The 16,146-nt window shown below is 49.2% G+C and overlaps 5 protein-coding genes across 5 annotated transcripts; 2 read left to right on the forward strand and 3 right to left on the reverse strand.

Annotated features, from left to right (window-relative positions):
• Positions 1–582: 582 nt before the first annotated feature.
• Positions 583–4,480, reverse strand: BGW36DRAFT_378978 (uncharacterized protein). Its single transcript, XM_046216171.1, has one exon. It carries the CDS (start codon positions 4,149–4,151, stop codon positions 936–938), a length of 3,216 nt encoding a protein of 1,071 aa, XP_046072293.1. The 5' UTR covers positions 4,152–4,480; the 3' UTR covers positions 583–935.
• A 220-nt stretch (positions 4,481–4,700) lies between these two features.
• Positions 4,701–7,993, reverse strand: BGW36DRAFT_378979 (uncharacterized protein; the record flags this gene model as incomplete). The annotated part of the gene is made up of 1 exon (XM_046216172.1): positions 4,701–7,993. A coding segment is annotated over exon 1 (2,821 nt), but the record flags the coding sequence as incomplete, so codon positions are not given.
• An 827-nt stretch (positions 7,994–8,820) lies between these two features.
• On the forward strand, positions 8,821–9,679 carry BGW36DRAFT_397267 (putative GINS complex subunit Psf3; the record flags this gene model as incomplete). Its single annotated transcript, XM_046218271.1, has 6 exons — positions 8,821–8,862; positions 8,931–8,999; positions 9,068–9,126; positions 9,183–9,372; positions 9,447–9,555; positions 9,609–9,679. 6 exons carry the CDS (start codon positions 8,821–8,823, stop codon positions 9,677–9,679), a joined length of 540 nt encoding a protein of 179 aa, XP_046072295.1.
• A 1,596-nt stretch (positions 9,680–11,275) lies between these two features.
• BGW36DRAFT_169894 (uncharacterized protein) lies at positions 11,276–14,515 on the forward strand. Its single transcript, XM_046209644.1, has 5 exons — positions 11,276–11,579; positions 11,633–11,713; positions 11,767–11,832; positions 11,882–12,135; positions 12,188–14,515. The coding sequence occupies exons 1-5, from the start codon at positions 11,447–11,449 to the stop codon at positions 14,420–14,422; spliced, it is 2,769 nt and encodes a 922-aa protein (XP_046072296.1). The 5' UTR covers positions 11,276–11,446; the 3' UTR covers positions 14,423–14,515.
• Positions 14,516–15,069: 554 nt separating this feature from the next.
• BGW36DRAFT_397269 (Mn superoxide dismutase SodB) lies at positions 15,070–16,032 on the reverse strand (the record flags this gene model as incomplete). Its single annotated transcript, XM_046218272.1, has 4 exons — positions 15,070–15,160; positions 15,235–15,302; positions 15,374–15,780; positions 15,903–16,032. The coding sequence occupies 4 exons, from the start codon at positions 16,030–16,032 to the stop codon at positions 15,070–15,072; spliced, it is 696 nt and encodes a 231-aa protein (XP_046072297.1).
• Between the last annotated feature and the right edge of the window lie 114 nt (positions 16,033–16,146).

Here is a 16,146-nt window from a genome sequence, read left to right on the forward strand (position 1 = left end):
AACGGAGAGGAGAGTGCAGTTGCTGACACGCGGCAGGTTCCACCAACAAGAGAACAGCGAGATTTCTGGGAGCTTAAGCAGAGGACGCGAACCCAAAGGCCAATTGCAGTAGGCAGATAGGAGCGATATAATCAATAACGTCGGTTTGTGTTGAATATAACACGCAGAACCGGCAAGAAAGAAAAACGAAACGGATTTGGTCGGAGAAATGGGAAGCCGGGATGATGTCGTAGCTGGGATTTTCGGCTGTTCCAGTAAGCGGGAAGGGGCCACGGCACCGCGTTTCCGAGTACTTACACTTACACCACTGTACTAGCGCTGGCGTATCTTTGCAGATGCTACAGCGAGATTCTTCTTAGATGACGTTGTGCTTGTCGAGGAAAAGAAACAGAGAAGAGAATAAAAAGAAAAGAAGAGAAAAGACTTGAAACCTGCTTGGCGCCACGCGTGACTGTGACTGGAGGCAAATGCGGCTTTTTTTTGCACGATGCCTTGTATTCCGCCGTCTGCGATTGGCTGCTGCAACAGTCGAGTAATAATAGTGACTCGTCTGATGTGACGTGTTTGTGTTCGCTGGTGTACTGTTCTGGAACTGGTGTATTCAACATTATATAATATGTACATCAATGATTATTACAGCTGGTGTGGTAAATACTATACTATATGCAGCGAAAAAGTATTAGATACGGTATAAGATTGCGATGTATACCGCAGCATCGATCGATAAATGGAACGCAAGAATTCAGACAACCGCCAGAAACGCCGTTCATTATTATTTCAAAGCAGGAACAGTTGCGATTAGATATTTCGTAAATGTTATAAATGTCAAATGTGAATTTCGTGTAGTCGTGCAATCATAACGTGGCGGGAGGTCAATACTTGCGCCGATGCTGAAGCAACCAGTGGTGGAATAACCATCCCTAAATCAAGAGTGTTCAAATCCGACCTTGTTCGAGGACCTCGCGTTGGTAGACTTCAACCTCGCCGCTGTCGCTGGTCCTGCGTCGTTCGAGAACCCATTTATTGGATCCATCCTCCACGGTTTCCTGCTTGTAGCTGATGCTAGCTGAACTGCTGGCTCTGCTATGAGACGGCTTGGGGGTGTTCCCAAGACCGCCATCTTCTTTGACGCTTGTCGATTGACCAAAGGTAAGTGTCGGGCTTCCGGGGGCACTCTCGCCTTCAGATGAAGGAGAAGAATTGTGATGCCCGCTATTCAGCCTATCAACAGGATGAGATGGGAAGTCTGTGCCGGACATCAAGTCAACAGGGCTGTCCTCAGGGATGCTCATGAAGCTACCTCGATTCGACGGCCCGACTGGACCGTACTGGGGAGAGAGACTGCCAGCACTGCTCCGCAAGCTGCCATTACTGCCACCAAAAGCACCGCGACGAAGCCTCATCAGTGCCTCAAAGGACATTTCATCGTCGATATTTCCAAAGTCGACCAACTGTGCCAAACCAGCGTTGGCCAAAGGATTAGCTTGCGCGGCTGCTGGGCCATGCGTTGAGAGCGAGACAATCGAATTGCGTGTGCTCCATTCACTTCTCTCAGTAATCGGAGTCAAGCTCGGCTCACGAAAAATGACTCCGCCGTTGTGGCCACCAAAGTATCCACCATAGATGGGTTGGGCGTTGCAGTTTCCAGTAGACTGTGCGTAAAATCCAAACTCCCGGCCGTAAAAGCCTTCATCATCATGCTCCAAGGCGTCAGCGTTTGCTTCGGCGATGATAAGGTCATCGTCAAATCCATCGTCGTCGTCGTAATTGAAATCGTCAATTGTATCGTCAATTGCCATGTTTTGGCTGTGTCGACTGTCATCTGAGATGAGCCCAGGGTGGGAGTCTGCATTCTGGGAGTTGCTTTCTTGTCCTAGCGATGTCTCACTTAGGCTGATATTGCGTTGTGGGAGATCATCAGCCACTCGAGCTAGAGCGCTATGGAAGGCTTCTAGATTATGTTCAGAAAGCACGCCGCTTGCAGCCTTCGGCATTTCTCCGCTGGAGAGCTTAATTGTTATATCGTTCTGAATATCCCATGACTCTGGCCGAAATTCGCTCACTAGGCTTGGAACATGTCGGATATTGACATTTTTTCCAGCACCATAATCGTTCGACTTGAGGGAGAGATTTCCTCCAGAGGGGTTTTGAATTGCCGCTGGGATGCGTGTGCCCGGGTAGAACTGGCGCCCAAATAATTCGCTATTTTCATCATCAAAGATAGATTCATCGAAGGTTCCCTCATTTGCATCAGTGATAAACTCGTCAATATCTCCATCATTGAAATACATGTCATCGTCTTCTTGTTGGGAAAGTGATTCACTCATGTAAGCTTTGTTTGACATAGTAGCTGCAGTAGCTTCAGATTCGGCTTCGGCAACTTGATTTGATTTAACGCCCATTTCATTTCCATCATCTTCCTCTTCGTCACCATAGTCCGACAATGAACGGGTCTCATCGAGGAGGAAAGTCTCAGTAGTAGGCACTGCATTGGCTGAGCCCTCATGGGCATCAACGGTGGTTTTGAGCAGGGGTATTTGAGGATTCATAGGACTAATTGGACTGGCAGCGATGGTAGGCAGGACAGGAACAAACAGTGGCTCGGAAGTTTTCACAACACCAGCAAAGTCACTGAATTGATCATCATCTTCTGCGTCTGCATTGACTCCAGGGATCCTCTCTTCGAAGCCTCCGTCATCTTCCATAGCATCATAGTCGAACTCATCTTCGTCAAAATCACTGTAACTGAACCGACTTTGCGGGAAATTGTCTTTACGCGCAGCCTCCTTCTCTTTATGCTTTTCTTCCAAAAGCTTTTCTTGAACAGATGACCCAACTCCACCCATATCAAAGCTGAATCTCGAAGCATCGCTCTTGAGACGCATAGGAACACTGGAAGCATGCCGCGAGGATTCAGTAGACTTTCGAGGATTTGACGGAGGCGAAGTGCGCTTGGATGGCGTGGAGTATACAGGCTCGGAAGCCTCAGTCTTTGGCTCAATAGACTGACTATTATTCTCCGGAACATTTGCTGGTAGTTTGCGCGCGAATGCTGGTAGATCAGACGGGTCATGGTTACCTAGGTTAGAGTCTGTCAACAAGGAGGACTGCAAGTAACCTTTATTTTCGACTTGTAGAACTTTGCGGTCTTCCCCAAAGTGTTCCTTAAAGACGGGGGAATATTCGCTGTGGCGTTTTCGTTGCTCTGTTCGCTTATTTGAGGTACTGCCCTCTTCAGACTGCTCTCTGCTATTAGGCGCACCGGCCATCTGACGTCGTGGTCGCGGCGCTGAAAAGTCATGCACTATTTTGCCACGAATTCTAGGGTCATAGTCATCTGGTATGGCGGGGACTACATTTTGAATCCCAAAATTTCCATCGTCAAGTCGCGCATTAGCTATCTGTGATGATCTCCGGTGTGCCAGCAGCGATATAGGATTTAGAAGGTGGAGCTTTGTTCTTCTTTGCTTTTGTTGAGCCGGCTCTGTAGATTGCTCATGATGAAGGCCATCGTGTCGAGGGGGTTGTATAGTCTCCAATCCTTTCAAGGATGCTCCGCCAACAAAACCCGACAGTCCATCGACATTCGTGTTTATTCGCAAATTCTTCGCCGTAGTATTGTTCCGCGGGCTAGCCTTGTGCTCAATGTGCTGGGTCGGGGTATTTTGTTTGAATCCCAAACGCCATGTTCCATTCGTTTTCGCAGAATTCGTCTGCATCAGATCAGGTCTCAAGGGGAGGGCTGATGGCGGCTGCAGATGATTTGTTTGCGGAGAAAGCCCGTCTGGTGTTATGTCGCCGTCGCCGTCGCCTGGGCTTGAATGAGGACGCACAAGGTTGTCTGTCGACGTTGACGGTACTCTGAGGTTGCCCAGGGACTGTTGCGAGCTCAACCCAAAAGCTAGCGCCTGGTCCTCGCCTATATCTCGGACATGCTGCTCGAAGACGGGAGCGGAAGGGAAGGATTCGGGGAGGGTTGTCGATTCGACTAGGGAATCGCCCAGTGCGGTAGATAGAGGAAGGCCTGGAAGCTGGGGTGGTGCGTCTGCATAGCTACCGGGGGATAAACCCAGGGGTGACTCTGATCCAGGTATCGGGCTTATTCGACGGTGATCGCGACGCCAATACGAGAACACGGTGGATGGTGGCATCTTTGCAACCTTTTTTGAGCTTCCGTCTGCTCGTCGTGGAGCAGTCGCACCGGTTATGATATTTTGAAGTCAGATCTCATTGTACTGATATGGGATTGGGGCTGATCTCGACCACGTTGTGTTGCTGACTCGTGCACATCAAATACCCACACGTGTCTAATAAACGATCAGTTGGCTGTTCGTGGGGCGGATGCACAAGTATATGAGAGACGGCTGCAAGGGATGTGTATTCCACGAAATCATAAACTAGCAATTACAGATGAACTGCACAGGATAGTGATAAATAATAATACGAATCAAATGTCCGCAAGCGGTCAACTGGTGTGCAGAGGGGGCTGGTTAATAACCATGAAGAATGATCATCGATCCGCAAGCTGCGCGGGATCGGCAGAACTAGGAACCATGGTAAGACACTCTCGATTTAGACGTCTATACATGTACTCATGGACGGATGTTATTATATATTAGTATATTTAATAAATTCTTGTTGTGGAACGACCATTCATAATTGATCCACCGGTGTTTGCAACCATACGTAGTTATTGTATTATATTATGTTTTTGTGGTACAAGGGTCAAATTGAATTGATATTGATAGCCTGCTTCAAAACATTGTAATATATTAAAACTGAATATTCGGGATTGCTTCCTTGCTGATACACTGACACAAAAGACTTGCTAAATGCAACACCAACAACAGCCCCAAATAAAAGAAGTTCAGGCCAACACCGCCTATGTATGAATGCTTATGCATATCGCTAAGACGCCCAATGAAACGGAAAATATTGTGACTGCGTAGAAGAAACTGGAACTGAACCTATCTCATGATGCTCTGCCGCCATCGGTCAATGACCTCCCGTTGCCTAGGATCGATAACCGATGGAAGCATGTTGGCATTCTGGGGATATGGCATGCCCAAGGCGTACGCTCCGTAAGGTAGTTGAGGATCATGGCCTGGTACACCGCCATAGCCAGACACTTGTCCAAGGCCAGGGTGATACATCATGCTGGGTGGAAGAGTGTATGTGGTAGATGATCGGTTTTGTTGATATGCCATTCTCGGGTCCCAGGAGTTTTGGTAGGCGTGTGTTTGATCAAGCGAAGACATGCCTCCACCGGCACCTGCACTTGGATATGCATGAAGAATATCCGCCATGCTTCTGCGATTGTTGATGTCGGTGGTGCTCTGAGACTTTCGTATCTTGGCTTCTGCCTGTAGACGTTTTCTGCGCTGCCCAAGAGTCTCCTCTTCTTCAGCTGGGGCTGATTCTCGAGGTTGAGATGCTGGCTGCTTTTCTGAAGCAGGTTCAGGCGCAACAGGCTCATGCAATTTTCCAAGCTCAGCCATAATTTCATTTTCGAATTCCACAGAGATGATGCTTTTCGATTTGTCCCTGTTTTCTGCTTTGAGACGCTGTATTCGTTGAGCGAGAGTTTCTTCATCATTACCACTATCAGATTCGGCTTGTCCACCCGGCGGTACACGAAGCATAACGCTGGAGCGTCCATGAGGCATCACTTCAGGAGGCGCCTCGCCACGTAGCCGGGCTCGTCGTTTACTCAGCGGCTCGTTTTCTTCAAGCTCCCGGCGCTCCATAAGGCCAAGAGGCCGTTCCTCCAAGGCAGGATGTTTGCTACCGTATAATACACCCAGGGGAACGTCTTCGTCATCGGCCTCGTCGGAATCGTGAATAGCTTCAGCTTCCCAAGCCAAGGTCACATGTTTTTGTCGTCGTTTGTTACTTTGTGCCTGCGCGACAGCATCAAGCTGCAGAAGTGTTGAGTGCATGCCGTTGGGGAAAGCAGTCGCAGCAGTTCGGTTTCGCTGTTTCTGTTCGTGTTTTCTGATTTCCAACTCGGCTAGAAGGGTTGTTGGGCGTCCGGACAAAACTTGTTCGTTGAGTTCCTCGTTTTCCCACTCTTCCACCTCGTCGACGCTCTCTTCCCCTTCACTGTATGATTCGCCGGTGGAGATATCGGATGAATGGGAGCGGGAGTGACTACTATGCGAATGGGTGTCATACATGCCATGCGTATCATGCAAAGGTTTGTCCTCAGCTATCTCTGTATCGGAGTGCGGTAGACCAGGCGAAGGTTCAGCAGCCAGGTTTAGCGTGCTATCGCGAAGTCCGATAGAGCTCCTTGATCTATGGCCATCCCCCTGATCGGCTAGCATTCGCGACGACCGATCCCGTTTTTTCGTTGCATATACCTCTCTTCCTGCGCTGCCGACAATGGGATGGTCTGTAAATGCAGTTACAGGGGCATGCGCGGAGGCATCGAGAATGCTATCCAGGGTATCCACAGCAGATTTGTTCTTGATTTTGACATTCAGAGGAGTGGATGGCTGATCGAAAAAGACGCTGGCTCGTAGTTGTGGAGGAATAGCAGAGAGCCTTTTGCCTGGTGCATTATGCATTCCTTCAACACCATCCTTGGCTGCGTTCAGAGCACTGCTCAGCAACTGGGTGCGACGTTTCTCTTGGTCAGGTCCCACAGGTCGCTTGGAAAGGCGTTGAGGAAGATTAAGGACCTTTGGAATCGGAGCCGGATAGTATATCATGTCCTGTCCACCCCGAGGTTTCTCGTGATGTTCTGCAGTCGTAGCCACAGGAGTGCGATTCAAGGAAACCTGGTGCGACAGGCTGGGCTCCTTGGGGTGCGGTACATAATGGACACCATCGAAGTCCAAAAAGAGATCGGTAGCTTGTTGGTATGTGTCAGTTGAATGAGCTGTCAACGGTCTTTCGAGAATGCCTAGAGACAGATCCGGGAGATGGGTGTGTTGTAATTCGACTCCAGGGTCGAGAGGTGAAGGCTGAGGGAGTTCACCGAGCAGTTCACGGGCGAGTAGACTATCATCACTTGGTTGTACCGAGTCTTCATCCTGCTTTGGCTCGTGGATATCCTGCAACGGCGATGAAACGGACGTCGATCGAAAACGCGGACCCGACAGAATCGATCCCCTGGGTGAGGAGAGAAAACCACCGGGAGAATAACCACCTGAGCGAGCGGCATTGTTCACGCCAATGATGGAATTCGACATGGAGCCGGACGAGAACTGGCGCAATGGAGACTCTGGTCCCTGTTGCGTCGAGGAGGTTAGGGAGCGTTGTTTCTGTTCCAAATCCAGCTTGCGGAGCTCAACGCCGAGGTCCGACGAGGTCAAACTGAGACGCTCTGCGCTCTTCTCGAGCCTCTCGATGTTCCCAACATAAGCACCCTGCAACGATTGTAGATCGGGAGTCGGATGACGCAGGACAAATGAAGAGGAGCCACTCGAGGAGCGCAAGCGCGGTTCTGGCGATGTGGGCTCAGCATTGGAGTAGCGGACTATCGAAGCTTGTTGTTCGGGCGCGGTTGCCGGCGCGATCTTGCTAGGATGATCATTAGTCGTCGCCGACGTGGGATCGACAACGTGTTCCTCTTCATAATCATCATCTTCAACTATGTCGTAACTGCGGGATTGTTTGAGGTGGCTGAGGGTGCTGCTGAGGAGGGAGGCTGCAGGGGCTGCGTGGTCTGCGTGGTCTGCGTCAATGTGTGCACTCTGCACCTCAACGGGGTGTGAGGCGTCAGAATCGCTAGAGAGGGATGCAGCATCGTGAATGTCATCAACTTGGGCGATGGCATTGTACGCCATTACAACAATCAGCAGCAGAAGCCACGTAATAAATGGCCATCAAGGGTGTATGTGATTTGCAAGTTCACAGGTGATAACAGGAGAGTTGGTGTTATCATGTGATGAGAAAGAAGTGAGAGTATGCTTTAATTAATTAGGTTTGCGGTTCCTCTTGTGTGCATGTAAGACAAGCAAGACAAGACAAGACAAGACAAGACCACAGCAGTGGAAATGACAAGATAATTTATTATTATTATATTATTATTACTGCCCAGATTCTTACTACTCTCCCGCGGGCGAACCAGGAATGGGCTTGTTTCATCCAGCTAAATTTAGTGTGCCACAGCATTCCAAGTTTTTGCAGAATATTAAAAAACCGATCAATCAACAGCCAGAGACAAGCGTGGATCAATGCCAGTGATGGCTGTGGCTGTGCTCGATGAGGGAACTCTCAGTGGGGGTTCTCCAAACAGAATTAATGATTAATGGTTAATCGCCTTTAAACACAGGGCCATTCGACTATTGCTGATGACCGCAGGCTCGACCGAGCTGTCTAGATCGCAGGCATGTTAAACAGGAACGATCTGCCGCCGACGTAGGTGCTACAGACTAGTGATCTCGGTGTAAACGAGGGGTCGTCCTAGTATCTGGGGCTCTTCCACTCTCGCAGAGTCTAGAGGGCCGTTCCTCGGTCCAGACCGGGCAAGCTCGGTGAAACACAGTGACATTCACCAACTGGTCACAGAGTCATGTACCCATGATGGCAGAATTGCTCTTTTCAGCAGCTTTACGTTTTTTTATGCATCAGACTGCATTGAATCTTCAATCTGTATTATAACAACCTGCGAGATCCATTCCAGCTAGTGGAGCCACAGCCAATCAGAGTCGCGAAAGTCGCCGGTTGACTTTTCTGGTACGCGTATGGCACGTGACCGGGCGCGGTATCGCGATCCTTTTGTAATGGCTTGCAACCCATACAACAGAGTATTGTTCGATCGATTTCTACGTTTTCTTCTTGCTAAGGGACTCTTATTCTCTCGGAGATAGAATGTCCTATTATGATATTGACGCTATATTGACGGATGGTCAAGTACGTTCAGGCCAGAGCAATAAGCGACTCTCATAGATCTTTACCCAGCAGACTAATCCATCTAGCAGAAACTACCATGTACTTTTGAGCTCGAGGTTCCCGGCCTTGGCTTTCTTGAGGGCAATCCCGGTGAAAATGTCCGTGTTGGCGATGCATCAACCCCGATAGCCATTGAATATGCCATCTAACCACGCGATGCGTATAGATCAAAACAGGCACTCAGGTCGACCTGCCATTATGGCTAGGAGAAATGCTTTCTATAGGGTAAAGACATAGACTGGTAGACTGAACATAGTTGCTTACTAGCCGTGCCTATATAGTGCGCGACTGGGCACCTCACGCCTTGTGACGCTCGATATCCCCTCCGCGCTCTCTGAGCGAGTCATGAATGCTCTCAAGGCCGATCCGCGAACAGTAGATCTTCGTGCCCAAGCTCCTCATTTCTATAGTCTCGGGGTGCGTATTCTCGAGTTGTTTGAAGAGGAAGAGATGGGCGATGTCTTGAGCGATGTGAGTTTCTTGCCTGTTATTTCCGGGGGTATCGGTTACTTCTTGTGTCGTCGGTCGCTGACAGTCAATCAAAGACGCTTAGTAAAAGAGCTGCTGAGGTTGCCAATCATGCACACAATCCACGGGGAGCCTTGGGCGACGGCGTGGACTTTCTACGGGGGCTGGACGAGACGGAAAGACAGCGTAAGCTCTTCGACGACTACCATGTGCTGGTTGCTGACTTGGCGACCTTCTAGTGTTCCGGATAGCTCATGATAGCGCAAAGGAAATTAGGATATGGGCAGGTGAAGCAAAGAAACCGAAGTAATGTGAAGATACCACTCTTTATGCATGTATTTTTCACGGCCTACATGAATTTTCATATCATTCTGGCTCTAAGCATTGCGCCTTTCTTTTCTTCAGTAGAATGCGGCTCTGTCACGGTTTCATCTTTCAATTGATTGTGTTTAAGTACCTACAAGGCATTTAAAAAGCGCTTCCAGTTGTCTTTCTATCGCAGACTTCCAGCTAAGCAGAAAGGCCTTGGTCCCATTCTCACCAAACGTATTTGAACCACTCAATGGAAGTGTGGACTTGAATATGGCGACTGTTTTATATATGGCCAGCCACCAGCCTTGTCGATTGCCACCTCTGTGGCTGTTTCTATTAGATGGCCTGGATGGTTTGACATCAATACAAGCAAGGCACACTACTCAAAGAGAATCAAATCGATGAGCATGGCAGCAGTGAAGCCAGTACCATCCAGCAATCCAGCCCTAGTTTCACACGTTCAATGTAACGGCATACAAAGGGCAATTACAAGGACAGCAGCAAACTATGACAAAGGCAATACCTGTCTTAATTTCTGGGATCCTAGAATACTTGGGACATTATTATTGGGTTCAGAAACAGATACTGTCTCTACAACCTCATCCTCTATGATTTTCATAGAGGAGAGGGGTAGTGGAAACCTCTATCCACTGATAAGCAATGTTTTGACACGAACGGCTATTAGTCTTCGTGGATCTTATGGGTTGTTATCGGAACATTATCTAATGTGCTCACATACCCCCGTATTATCGATAAGATGTGATCTCACATTGAATTCGGACTTCCGACACCAGAAGACATTTCTGATTGGATACATGTAGAGAATGGCGCGCGTACGACACGAAAATTTCCGCGTCGCGCAAGATCGTGATTCGTGTTGGCCAAAGATGCTGTACTGATAAAGCCCGCTGATATGTAATTGGCGTTCAGCCGCCAACCAGAGCTGTGGAATGAAATTGACTCGTGTGATGGGTCCAGGATCAGATGTGATGTTGGTGACAGTCCCCAAAAACAGGAGCAGCCTTTCCCTCTCGGGACTACTGCAAGGGGCAGCGGAGCCAGCCACCGCGGCGGGCAATGCCCCGATTGGGCCGCCGCCCGCTGTGGGTCGCGCCGACAACCTTGTTAGGCTGGCTGTACCTATCACAGGCTCTATTCAGCAACGCCTGAGGCAGCGAGGCAGCTACTTTTGGGGCAGCCGTTCGGGCGGCTGGACTGGGTCTCTGCCCTCGGTCTCTGTTCACGGACCACTCACTAATGCCCAGCTCTCCCAGCCCTCGTAGAATAATATTCATTCTCCATTGCCATCACACATCCATTACACTCGTTCCCCCTTACTTGCGCCATCTGTGATACGTCGCCATCTTCCTTAACCTTCTTTTCTTCTGCTGCTGCTTCTCCTCCCAGCTCCAACTTCCCCATTGGCTGGTACCTTTCGCCCAGGTGGTTTTCTCCATCTAGTTCCTGTCACAACGTTTGACTTTGCGCAACCCCTACCTCCCTCCCTCGCTCGCCTCTCAATCAATAATCACTCTCAATTGAACCATCAATGTCCCTCTTTGCCTTTCTCTGCATTCCTATTTCTCTTTGAACTTGACTTCAACCCCTCGCATCTGCCACACTCCTTAAACTACCAATAGAGATCAACGTCAAATTCTCCGACTGGCGCACGGTGGACCTGTGCTGTTTCCCTGGATGGAAGTCCCGCCCTTGCCTGCACCATACCAGACCAACCCGTATTTAAAGCTCACAACAGTCCGCCAATATGAGTGTGTACGACCAAAGACGTCCTGCGTCCACAGGGCCATCTTCTTCTCCTTTGCCGCAGTCGCCGTTTCTTCGACGAACTGGTGGAGTGTCTCCCACGAGACGGACGTCCTCCAGAAGACTATCTTCCCGTGAGCAAGCCTTTCTTCAATATACCTTGGTAATGACGTTGACGCCTTTTAAGATGCAGGTGACGCTGGCCGCGCCCTTGCTCGCTCGACTCCTCGCAAGATTTCACGGAACAATCCCCCACATATTAACAACGGCGAGCAATAACACGAATGGTTTCGTACTAGATTGATGCTAATTGAGAAGTAGACATTGCAAAATCGCAATTCTCAATTATGAATCCACGGCCTCAAACCCCAACACGACGAGACTCTGGTGAGTTGATCCCCATCGCCCTAACTATCACCCCTCTAACGGCCTACAGATACCGCAGTTACACTCGTCAACCCTACCTCAACGATTCTCCAAGGCTTGATTAAGGAGCAGCGCGCGAGCCGCAGCTCTCGAAGAGCAACTCCAGACATGCCGGACACCATCGCCATTAACACGACCCCCACTTCTCAGTCGCATTCTCGGTCCCATGAGGACAGCGTTTCAGAAAAACAACGTCGGGTCAGCAACTCTTTGTCTGCTGGAATAAGACAACCCCGAGATATGGGAGTCCGTGAGATGGATCAGGTTAGTAAAGTTTCAATGACTCCAAAAAAGCCCCCGCTAATTGGCATCTTAGTACGTGTCAAAGATAAATAAGCTGAACTTCGACTTGAAACTTGAAATATTTCACCGTACGCAACAGATGGCTGCCTTGGAAAAGAAACTGGAGCGCATGCGTGCCATGGAACAGGAGCTTGAACGGTTGCACGGCCTCGAGGATGAACTAGACGAGCTTCGAGAGGTAGACGAGACCAACGAAAGGCTTCGAGAAGCCAACGAACAGCTGCAATCAGAACTTGATAAACGAGATCAAGCTATCAGTGAGGCTGTTGATATGATCTGCCAGCTAGAGGCTAAGGTAGAGGAGTTGCAGGCGGGTCGATCTGAGCCCCGTCCATCAACCGCAACCCCTCCCGCCAACGAAGGATTGGGCCTTTCTACACCAGAGCCCACTGAAGTTTGCACCCCCAAAGCCGACATTGTAGTCGATATACCAGACCGAACATCTTCACGAAAAGGCACACGTCGCCGACCACGGAAAGCACCCAGTTTTCTACGTGAGGAGAACAGGAGTACTGCTGCTTTGCGAAGTTTATATCTGACCGAAGAGAACAAGTCCGTGAGGTCTGTCAGTACATCGACTATGGCAACGACGGTGGATTCGACGATGGAGCCATCTTCTCCAAGACTGAGCGTTCTCAGTGAATGCAGCTATTTCAACCCGCAAGATATCCAACCGAATAACAATGCCATGGACCAGCTTGATCGATTGGACCGATATGACTTCACTGCGGAAGACCATCCCGACATGTTGAATCTTGGGGGTTCAAGAGATAGTCATATCGGTCGTATGGACAGTAACTGGACTCAGCCTCAAAGTATCGTTAACGGCTCACTTCGCCGAAATAGAGCACGCACTCTTTCGGATGTTTCCAGAGGCACACAAGTCCCTGCCACCAGTTTAGTAGAACCATTTCTTGCCGTTCGGGATACTAAAACTTTTCACCTTGACAGCCCTAGTCAACCACATCTGTCTTTTTTTGGCGGTAGACTTCCTCCAACCCCCGATACAATGAGCACGTTTCGTTTGGGGGCTGGAAGCGGGTCAAATGCTTCCTTTTCGATGGACAGAGCGGCAGTCGATTACAAGGCGCCAGGTACACCGTCCTCTATGCCACGGCATTTGAGTCGGCCACGTTCAGCTGGCCAAATAGCAACTCGACCTAGCACCGGAATTAGCGGCGTTTCAGATGGGATCGACACGACGATGAGCGTGGATACACAGCAAGAACTAGCCCCAGGAAGCAGATATGATATTCCTGGTCTATTCCATTCATTCAATCATTTTGGCAGAGGTTCTTCAAAGGCCACTCAACTCTTAGGGCCTGGTAGTCCGAGCAACCCCAGATTGAGTTGCTACGGTGGTGATTTATTGTTCAACGGCGAAGGTGTTGATGACATAGTTTCAGGAATCCGCGAGGGCCGAACTTCGTCCTTTAGGTCTGACGTATCTAGTAAGTTTCCGACACGGCTGGCCTCATCGCCGCCATTATCGCCACAAGAATGGCTTGAAGCAGCGAAATCAGAAGAGTCAGCACAGGAAATACGATCGTCCCCATCAAGCTTAAGCGAAGGAAACTTAGTTATCGAAACCAGCGGAGCCGAACAGCCTGATGTCATTCATGAAAATAAAAATTCAGCTGATAGCCAGCCTCTTCCACGAAACCCTCCTCTTCGTCTCCGTGCATGGGCAAACGATACACAAGCTGTTCCTGAACCGCAGCCGCGCAGACGATTGTCTCTTCGCCCTAGGTTTTTCAGCCGGAATCGCCAACAAGAGCCACCCTCAGTCTCGACTGACAGTAACCAAGGACCTTCGCCCCTTCCGACGAAATCGCCATTGTTGAATGTTTCCAAACACCGACGGACCGGTTCAGGGCCAGGTCTCGTGTCTGAAGGTTGTGCCAGACCAGGAACCACAGAAGCTATTCGAATAGATACTCGTCCTCTACCTCGACCACTTGCAGACTTGCGTCCTTCAACAACCACGCGGCCGAAGACATCCGACAGTTCAGAGCACCGACGGAAAGGGTCACTATTGTTGGGTTGGATGAAGGGTTCGACCAATAAAGATGCCGACTGTTCGCTTGTTGGAAACCTGTCACTTCCTCGCAGCGCCACAGAAAGACCCAAGTCTACGGTTAGCACTGGTAGTCAAACTTTTGAGCTTTGGGGAGCCAATGAGGACTCGTCCAAAGCCGATGATGAACCTGTCTGGCGTGCACGAAGACGGTCTCGGAGATTAGCCTAAATATATATGGCAAACTATCACAACATTACCTACCACCACCTTCTTACTTCATGATACCCCTGCTTTTGTATTGTATTTGATTTTTATTTTGATTCCTGGCATTCTCTTTTGCCAGAGTCCGTGACTTGATGTTGTATTAGAAACAATCGCTGTTTCTTTGTTATGTGTCTACCCTTTGACACTCTTCATTGACGTGTATTTTTACGAAAACTCAAAAGTCTGATTTCAACCGACGGCCGCCTCATTGTCCTTACACATCCACTGCGTGTACCACCTATTCTTTTACCACACAGATCAGTTCGTTTTCGTTTACTATTTCGATACTGGTCACTGTACTTTGCTACGATCATACTTTTTGGCTCGATGCTTTCGATGTATTGATCAATGGATGAGACGCTTTCGCGATGTCTGTACTTAGCTTTTTATTTTAAACCGACATCATTATACTTCAATGTTCTTAATTACAATACAAGGAGCTTTCACTTAGAACATGGCGACATCAAACCATTACCGAGGGACCTATTAAATTGTAAAAGACTGGTTTTATCTTGCATTATGATCTTACAGGTAGGATATGTACGTCCTCAATGCTAGATGAACAGACTCTAAAATACCATCCAACATTGCATATAGGCACCAGGCAGTTCCTAAGCACCAAAGCGCTTCTCGGCAGCCTTCCAGTTCAAGACTTCCCAGATGGCCTTGAAGTACTCCGCCTTCCGGTTCTGGTATTGAAGACTGGAAGTGTTGTGTTAGTCCAATTGTGTCATAATTTCTTCCCCAATTTGGTTTTGAGGGTGTAGAAAACGTACTAGTATGCGTGTTCCCAGGCATCAACACCTAGAAGAGGAGTGTATTGGCCGACGACAGGATCTTGGTTCTTTAATTGCCATCAATTAGTACGTCTTATTCGCCACCCAAGAAACTAGAAGTAGATGAAATAGAACATACGGCAAAGGTCTTGATAGACACATCGCCAGTGTCCTTGTCCCGAACAAGCCAAGCCCAACCGCTGCCCTGGATACCAGCTAGGGCATTGTTGAACTTGGTCTGGAATTCGCTGAAGCTACCGTAAGTCTCATCGATGGCCTTAGCCAAGGCGCCGGAAGGAGGTTCACCACCACCGGCACTTTTAGGAGCCAAGTTCTCCCAGAACAGAGAGTGGTTGATATGGCCACCGCCGTGGAAGTTGATCAAAGGCTTCAGCGCGATTTGCGCGGCGATGTCGTTCTTGGCTTGCGCTTCCTGCAGTTTCTCGATGTTGGTGTTGAAGCCATTGACGTACACGTTATGGTGGCCCTTGTGATGGATTTCCATGATCTGACCGGAGATGGAAGGCTCCAGGGCGCCGTAGTCATCTGCATCCATGAAGAATAGGTTAACATACGTATTCGTTCATTTACGGTCGGTGGATCGGTTTGCTGGTGGGCGATAATAACACCACTTTAATTCATCCTTAGATTTGAGAGTCGTCGCTTACATGCAAGATCGGGAAGAGTAACCTTGGTCCGGACGAAGCTCGCTCCAGCAAGGCCGGCAGAGCGACGAGTCGAAGCTCCAGCGCGTAGAGCGTTGCGGGCGGTGGAAGTGCGTAGGAGCGAGGCAGACATGGTTTGATGGATCAGAGATTTTCTATGTAAAGTGTTTGTCAGTTGAGCAATATCAATTCTGGACAATTGAACTAACCGCGGTTTCAACAGACTGGACGAACCAAGGAGGTCTTG

The sequence above is a fragment of the Talaromyces proteolyticus genome (genome assembly GCF_021365285.1).
Source record: "Talaromyces proteolyticus strain PMI_201 chromosome Unknown BGW36scaffold_6, whole genome shotgun sequence".
In the NCBI taxonomy this organism is placed as follows: domain Eukaryota; kingdom Fungi; phylum Ascomycota; class Eurotiomycetes; order Eurotiales; family Trichocomaceae; genus Talaromyces; species Talaromyces proteolyticus.